The sequence below is a fragment of the Echinops telfairi genome, unplaced genomic scaffold, assembly GCF_000313985.2.
Source record: "Echinops telfairi isolate 266 unplaced genomic scaffold, ASM31398v2 ScPeMD7_7458;HRSCAF=8496, whole genome shotgun sequence".
NCBI lineage: Eukaryota > Metazoa > Chordata > Mammalia > Afrosoricida > Tenrecidae > Echinops > Echinops telfairi.
The window spans coordinates 24800486-24809073 of NW_022111358.1; the positions used below are offsets into that span (position 1 = coordinate 24800486).

The 8588-nt window shown below is 48.0% G+C and overlaps 1 protein-coding gene across 1 annotated transcript in view; it reads right to left on the minus strand.

Annotated features, from left to right (window-relative positions):
* Positions 1 to 3443: 3443 nt before the first annotated feature.
* IGF2BP1 (insulin like growth factor 2 mRNA binding protein 1) overlaps positions 3444 to 8588 on the minus strand; it is a 47937-nt gene continuing 42792 nt past the window's right edge. The window contains exons 12-15 of the mRNA XM_004707412.1: positions 8059 to 8133; positions 7185 to 7316; positions 6836 to 6949; positions 3444 to 3536 (exon numbers count right to left, since the gene is read on the minus strand). Coding sequence (XP_004707469.1) covers positions 3444 to 3536; positions 6836 to 6949; positions 7185 to 7316; positions 8059 to 8133 — 414 coding nt within the window. The remainder of the gene's footprint in view (positions 3537 to 6835; positions 6950 to 7184; positions 7317 to 8058; positions 8134 to 8588) is intronic.

An 8588-nucleotide genomic window follows, 5' to 3' on the forward strand; every position in this document is an offset into this window, starting at 1 on the left:
AGGGGATTAAAGCCCTCTGGGGTGTAAATGGCAGGTGCCGCTTCAAAGCAAGTTGGTGAATCAAACCATTTTGGTTTTTTGTGTTTCAAAGAATCAAAAACAAAAATCAAAACTAGCCGAAGAGATGGTCCTTTCTTGGAAATATATATGTCACTCACACACACATATATATACACACACACATCTTAAGAGTACAGAAGTGGTTTCAAACATTTTTTTTTCTCCAAAGTCACTTTTCTCAAATCCTATCATCCAAATCTCCCAAGTGCTTCTCGCTGTAGCTGGGATCTCACCAAGGAAATGGAGGAACTGTGCAGGCGGCCAGGGGATACCCCCAAGACCTCCTACCGTGTGGGTCACAGAGGGACCCACCCAAAAGGCTTTTTCCTGCTAACCCTTACCCACCAAGCCACATTCCTTTTGCTTCCTGAAGTGTAACTTCTGCAATTTTCTGCAAAGAAAGGCAACAAGCAGAGCCTTGCCTAATCCAATCAAGTTAAGTTTGACATTTCCGTGCCACGCCTTCCCTAAAGCTGGTCTCTTCTGAGCGCTGGGTCAGCCAAAGGAAAAAGACGGGACCCTTCAGGTGTGAAGGGAGCAAGGTTCTGAGGAAACGGGACACTGCAACAATCGCATTTCAGGTACTGTGGGGAATGTCCTTTTTTTTTTTCCTCCTTCTTCTTCCGATGATTATTTGAACCAGATATTAAAGCACGCTTGCGGCTGGAACTTCACTTTAATTCCTTACATGGCCGATGTCTGAATGTTATCTGCTTTATTGTGGGGATAAAGCCGAGAGAGCCAGGGATGGAAAGCAACTGGGAGACCCTTTTTGTGCTTAGGAGAGATGGGAGCTTCATGACACTGGCCTGACATCAGCCCTTAACGCTTCCCTGCTTCCTCTTCTTTGGGGTACAGACAGTTCAGGATGTGCAAATGGAATGACGTGGGGAGACGGCCATCTGCCCCGGATCGAGGCGGGTGTCACAGCCTGTCTCTTTGCCACCCACCACCCTAAATTGAGAATTCTCTACGGTTGATCCACTTTTAGGATCAATTGGATCTATTGAAAGAAGCTAGGGAGATGGGGTGGGAGGCAGTTGTCTGTCTGTTTGCCCCCTGGTCTGTGGATTGAAACCAAGAAGCCCAGCAAGATGGCACTGAGGTGAAGCCAAGCAACATGAGCAGCAGTCCAGGGACAAAGCAGACGGACCTGTCTGAGGCTGAGTGGGCACCCTGGTCTTTCTTCGTGGAGTGGAATTGTGGCTCCCCTATTTTTGGACAAAGAAACAGAAGTCTAAGAGTCTATTTTTAGGTATTATTTCTCTCCTCGATAAAACGGAGGCAGTATTTTTAAATATCTCCACAGCACCACGGGTGGGAAAGACTGGTCAGGATGTCTCTGAACCAGAGAGAGAGCGCGGGAAGGCCCAGGGCCTTGTTGGGACGCTGTCCTTCTGTCCTGAGGCCCCACAGCTCGGCCCCTGTCTCTCAGTCCCAGCCTTTCCCCAGGCGCCAGTCCCTGCCACCTTCCCTGCTGGGCCTATTCTCCTCAAAAGGTTACTGGCTCAAGTTGTAAGAAATTACGAAACATAACTTTCTCATTTTTTTCTTTTCATTAAAAAAATAAAATATTCAAGACTATCAGCTTCTCTTTTGCTTTGTTTTTTTTTTCTCTTTTTTATATAAAATATCAGCAAGCCGCAAAGGAAAAAAAAAAAAAAAACATCAAAGAATTATTTTTTTTTTTAAATGGGAGGGGTGGGACACACAAAAAAAGGAAAACTATTTGCTGAGGTAACTTCATACCTTGAGGTAGTTTACTTCACGCACAGCATGGCCTGACTCCACCCACGTCTCCCGTGGGTCGCGGGTAGTACTGCTGGTGTTGCAATGTCGGAGAGGGGAGCCCGTGCCAGGGCCCCTCCGCCCTTCCCCCACACTTGAAAGGGCACTGTCCAGCGGGGCGTCACTTGGCGAACACCCACCGAGATTCAGCCTCTTAGGAGGGGAGGCCTCACCTCATCTAACCCACGGCCGCCGCTCCCCCCAGGGCTGGCCTTCTAGTGGGATCTGACTGCGCCTAGCAAGTTAATAAATTAAGTGTACGGACCCCTTTGTGCATACGGTGCTGGAAGTTCGAGTTTCTTTTGTCATTATTTGAAATAACGAACATTCTTTCATTATTCCCACAAGGCCTCGCGGTGGCGGCAGAAGCCATGGGTTACATATGCGGCTAGGATCGGAGCAGAGGCAAGCACACTCCAATTCATATTGGCCAGATGATGGATTTTCGCTCTATCGGGAGCTCAGGGTTGGGTTCCAAGTCCCGCCACCACCAAGGGAAGAGTGCCATGGTGGGGGGCGGGGGGAGAGCGCCCTGTAACCCCTGTTTCTGGGAACCAGCCCTCACGGGAGCACATGGGCTGGGGGTAGGGCACGCACCATGGCAACCTTTGGGGCTACTCAAGTCCTCTGTGGAACTGAGACTTTATCAAGGGGAGTTAGCCTCCCCTTCCCAGTGCTCATCTCCAATCATTAAAATAGACTTTAAAAAATATATATAATCCGCCTGAGAAGGATGGGAATCAGGGACAGTCCTGAGCCCCTATGCCATTGGGCGTTTGGTACCACCCATGGGAACCTGGACACAGGGTGGAACCCGTATGGCTAAAGGAACTTGAGTGAAGCAGGGATCTTGGGGTGGAGGGGGTGCCAACAGAGAAGGGGGAAGTTTAATTGTGCCAATTTTCCAGGCTGGTGATATAGAAGAGATAGCCACAAGGGCACTCATTTTAAACGTGGATTATTATTATTATCTATCTTAACCATCTTTCTCTTTTCCTTGCGGTTCCTTGGTTGGACAGGAAAAGAGGGACTCGAACCACTGGTATGTCTTCCCCCCTTGAGTCAATCACGTCAGCAGAGCAATGCATTAGTCCCCATTGTTTCCCAGAAGCAGCAAAGACACAGCAATTAACGTGACTATAGGAAAGGGGATGTCAGGGCAGGAGAATAAACGTATTTTAATCAAACAAACCAAGTAGAAGAGTGGAAGGACTTCTGGGAAAAGAGGCAAAACCACCCTCTACTAAAAGGCCGAAGGGAATTTTATTTCATTTCCCACTGGGGTCTGACCTCAGTGGAGACTGGAGAACTGACTTAATCCACGTTTAAAAGCACCCTGAGATAAGTTTAAGTTTCAATGGCGACATCCCGAAGGGTGGACAGTGGGGTGGGGGGGTGGGGGGTTCAATTGATCGGGTGTTTGGAGCCAAGATCAGGGTTCCTCACTGGAGAGGCTTTCTCAAGCCAAGTGGGCAAACCTGATCTACCTTCGGGCTCCCAGATCCCTGATTCCCATACATTCTCAGGCCTGCGTTGAGTGTGCCCACTCAACTTCCACTCCCTGTTCTAGGGCTGACAGGGTGGGAGACGGACGGTCACTTCCTCCGCGCCTGCGCCTGGTTACTCTGTCCCTTCTGGTGCTGCTGCTTAACTTGTGCCAGGATGTCTCGGATCTTCCGCTGAGCCATCTGTGGAAGACACAAGAAAGAGAGGGGGAGTGAGAACCTCCAACGGCAAGGAGATATCTTGTAAAGGAGGAGTGGGGCCATCCGCACCCAGACACAGGAAGCCCGTGGGACTCAGCAGGAACCTAAGGAGGAGACTGAAGGTTAGGGATCGACCCCGAGCAGCCCCCAGATAATACAGCAAATACTGGACGCAAGACCGGTGAAGGGCCACAGTTGGAGAAACCCATTCAACGTCAACTTTGACAAAGTTTACCATTCAAGGCGTTGGCACCCATGCTACGGAAACAAAAACAGAATTCCTAGCATTTCCAGACAGACGTATGTACTGTATCAGCGGATGATCACAAATTAAGAGAATTCAACACAAAACTACTACCGATGCAAATATCCCAAGGAAGGGGGAGAGGATGCCTGTGTATGGACTAACAAAACGGTGGACCAAGAGGGGCGGGGGCAATCAAAGGGTCACTATCCCTATTCTGTCCTTCTTAACAAAGTTTTCCAAGGGAAAGCAACTGGTGGGGAAATAATGGGCTTCACTTCATATAAAGTTACTAGAACGATCCTTTCCAACAACGGAGTGCTTGGGTTCTTGATTTTATTTTTTTTTAATATATTTTTTTTTATTTTATTTTTTTTTCTTTTTTAACATTTTATTAGGGGCTCATACAACTGTTATCCCAATCCATACACACATCAATTGTGTAAAGCGCATTTGTACATTCATTGCCCTCATCATTCTCAAAACATTTCCTCTCCACTTAACAGCCGAATGTTTTTAGTCAGTTTTCCCCTCCCTCCCCACTCCCCGCTCCCGCATGAGCCCTTGATAGTTTATAAATGGGTATTTTGTCATATCTTGCCCTGTCCGACGTCTCCCTTCATCCACTTTTCGGTTGTCTGTCCCCCAGGGAGGAGGTCACACACAGTTCCATGTAATCGGTTCCCTCTTTCCTACCCATTCTCCCTTTACCCTCCCTGTATCGCCACTCACACCACTGGTCCTATAGGGCTCATCCGTCCTGGATTCCCTGTATTTTCAGTTCCTATCTGTACCAGTGTACCTCCTCTGGTCTAGCCAGTCTTGCAAGATAGAATTCGAGTCATGGTAGTGGGAGCGGGGAGGAAACCCTTAGGAACTAGAGGAAGGTTGTATTTCTCATCATTGTTACATCGCACCCTGACTGGCTCATCTCCTCCCCGAGACCCCTCTGCAAGGGGGGGTTCTTGATTTTAGACAAAGTTAGACCAGAATGGAGAAAGAATATGGATTGCCAGTTACATTCGGTCCTACTCAATCATCCCCTTGCTTGGTGCTAAAACACAAAGGGACTGCATGGTTGAAAAATGTAGCGCAGGATATTATTACTACGAGTACTGTTATGACTACACAAACAAGTCTGGGTGATGGGTAACTCCAAAAACCCTCTACATCCTTTCTTACACACTACAAACCACAAGCATACCAGACCATAGCTTTACATCATTTTACTGGGGGCTCCCACAGCTCGTATAACGTGCCATACATCAAATCGCATCAAGCATCTTGTCCATAGGTTGTGATCATCATTTCCAAAACATTTTCTGCTTGAGCCCTGGGTATCAGTTCCTCTTTCCAAACCTTCTAATCTACCATGAATGGCATGTGACTGCTGCTAGGTGTCACGGAGCCAGTCCTGATTCTCTGCAATCCTACGTACAGAAGGGGACACTGTCTGGTCCTACGCCATCCTCACCACCACTCCCAGGCTTGTGCGTGTTGCTGCAGCCATTCCATCCATCCAGCTCATGAACAGTCTTCTTTTACACTTACCCTCCAATTTTCCAAGCCTGGTGTCCTTCTCCAGGGACCTGGCCCTCCTGATAACAGGCCCAAAGCATCTGAGATGAAGTATGAGAATAATTCTGGTTGTACTGCTTCTGAGACAGATTGCTGCCTCTTCTGGCAGTCTGGAACACTCCGCAGTCTTCACCACCAACCACATTCAAAGGCATCCCTCCGTCTGTCTTACTCACTACCCAGCTTTTGCATCTTGCACACATATGAAGCAACTGAAAATACTAAGACTTGGATCCAGTGTGCTTTATCCTTCAAAGTGACATTGTTCCTTTTGAACCCTTTCAACAGCAGGTCTTTGCCCCAAGCAAGGCGTCACTTGACTTTTTGATGGTTGTTTCTACGGTGTGGATTGTGATCTAAGCAAAACAAATTCCTCGCTCATATTATTTCCTCTATTTATCACGATGTTGTCTATCGGGACAGTTGTTGTGATTTTTGTTTTCTTTATACTGCAGAATTATCCGTCATAAAAAGCTATCGTCCTTGATCTCCAACTGTAAGTTCTTCAAGCACCGTTCATTTTCAGCAAGCCAAGTTGTATCGCCATAGGTCAATAACGAATCTCCTCAGATCCTGATGCCATATTCGCCATACAGTCCAGCTTCCCGGATTGCTCAGTCGGCATGTAGACTGAAGATGGATGGTGAAAGGACCCCGCCCTGACACACGCCTTTCCTGATTTTCAGTTAAGCAGCACCCCCTGCTCCCTGCTCTGTTCTAACAACTGCCTCTTGGACTCTGTCCAGGCCCTGAATGAGCACAATTGAGTATTTTGGATTTCTTCATAATGTTATCCATAATTTGTTATGATTCCTATAGTCAGATGCCTCTGCATAGTCAATCACGCACAGGTCTGATATGCTCTGTTTTCAGACAAGATCTATATGATATCAGCAACCTTGTGCCGATCATTTCTATAGTCACCTTTCCATGGAATGGGCACCTGTATGACTCTTTTTCTGTCAGTTTGCCGGTCACTGTCTTCCACGTTTTGGAGAGAGAGGATTGAGTATCTCCAACATTTCATTTGTTTTTGGAGACATTTAGGTTGGTTTTCCATTGGCTTTTCTCCAATGACTTCTTCCTTCAACCCCATCAGTTCTTGATAATACGCTATCTCGTGAAATGGTTGAACATTGGCCAATTCTTGTTGGTCCAGTGACTCTGTGTATTCTTTCTGTCTTCTTCTGATGCTTCTTGCATCCTTCAACATTTAGCCCAATGAATCCTACCCTGGTACCAATACTGTAACATTGGAAGTTGTCAAATCTGTTTTCTTAGAGAGCCTAAAGAGTGAATAAAACATTTCTACGCCACATTCCTCCACCCGGAAAGGGGGAAGACCAATCCTAAAGGAAGCAGGAGTTTGAGGCTGAGAGACCTGCTGCTGTCATCCAGGCCAGACTCAGCTCTCTGCTCCCTGGGTCGCTGTTGCAAGCGGAGGCAGCAGCACACATACCTGGCTGGCATAGAAATGCCCGATGATCTTGACAATGACCTGGTCATTCTCATCAGGGGTCTGCTCTCTTGGCACCACCACCTCAGCTGCAGTCAAGTTCTGCAACTCATTTACCTGAGGGAGGAACAGAGAAAAGCTCAGGGTACCATCAAAGGAAGAAGCCTGGGCGGAGCTGGCAAGAGGGAGGGCAGAAGGCAGGTGGCTCGGTAGTATAAACTGCAGGAGCAGTAAAATCAAGTACAAGTGGCACTCTCCGACAGCCCAGAGAGCTGTCCTGAGGCTGAGCAGAGCAGAGGACAAGACAGAGCCGGTGGCTTTTGAGGCTGAGGCTCAGAGCCTCATGGCTCACCGTTTTGCCACCTTTGCCAATGACCCGGCCGGCTGCTGATGCTGGCACCCGGATATGGGTCTCCAACTTGACTTCTTCCTTGGGACCGAAGAAGTTTTCCTCCTTGAGTTTGCCATAGATTCTGCCCTGAGCCTGGGAAGATAAAGCGATTGTTCATCCACTGACAAGAGGGGACGAGGAACCACCTGAAACACAGAGCCCCAGTCTCTAGCCATCCTTCTTCTGGCCCCTAGCTCTACCTCCCACCCTAGGTAGAGTAACCATCTAAGACAGGCAATGGGTAAAGATAAGCAAGGTAGGGAGTATTGTAAGCTAAGAGTATCTATTTGCCCAAGGACAACTATGAAGAAGTCTTCTGAAGTCAGGGATGCTTGCATTGATTTGAACATGACCCTGACAAGAAGTCAAGGTGCAGAATAGGAACTAATCAAGTCACTTAGAGGGCAGGTCTAATGCTGCCCAACAGCCTCGAGAGCTGCCCCATTTCTGTGTCCTCACCTAGGCTGGGTTGAGCTCACTAGTAGGTCTTAGGTTGGCGAATCACAAGAAACTAAGTAAGGACCCAGTAGGGACAGAGCGCCAAGAAGAGCATTTGACACGCAAGGCCTTCCTTGGAAACTTAGGGAAAGTGAAGGCAGAGCCCTCAGACTTCCTTTTCCTTTCGTCCCATGTTTCTGTTGATCTTCAGGAATTAAAGAAGGGAGTGGAAGTTGACCGCTTGATGCCAATTTGAAAGCAGCTCCGTGGGCCATGTATCCTGCAAGGAAGGCTTAACTGGTCTGACCCGGGTTTGGCAATTCATGAGAAACTGCTTTAGCCCTTCAGGCACTCCCATCCCGAAGTATCCAGCTTGGAAAAACAGAGAGCTACAAACCTTAAATTGAGCCTCTGGGGGTCCAGTGATGATGACCATTCGAACTTTGGAGTCTGGTGTTTCGGGCGGAGCAATCTACGAAGTAAACAGCTGATCAAAGAGGTACCCTTTCCGGAAAGACACCCCCTTGCCCATCATCTCCACCTCCTCCAGGGCCCCCATCAGCACCCTCAGGGCCATTACTCACTTCTGAGGACCAGGAGAGTAAGGACACCACAGACCCTGAATCCTAAAGTCATTGCCCCTTAGATGAACTGTATCTCTCCCAGATGTGCTGTAAAAACCCAGCCCTGGTTTGTGGCTACAACCTCAATGGGAAGTAGGTTGTCTTTCTCAGGCTAATGAATTGGAGGAGAGTAAAGTTTGTCTTGTATCAATCTCTTCTGAGATGCAAGAGCAGAAAGGAGGGAAGATGGGTGGCAAATTCCTTTGAAATCTCCAAAGGAACCAGGAAACAGATGCTGACCAGACAAAGGTCTTTGCCTAGAGCAACGGTTCTCAACCTGTGGGTCACGACCCCTTTGGGGGTC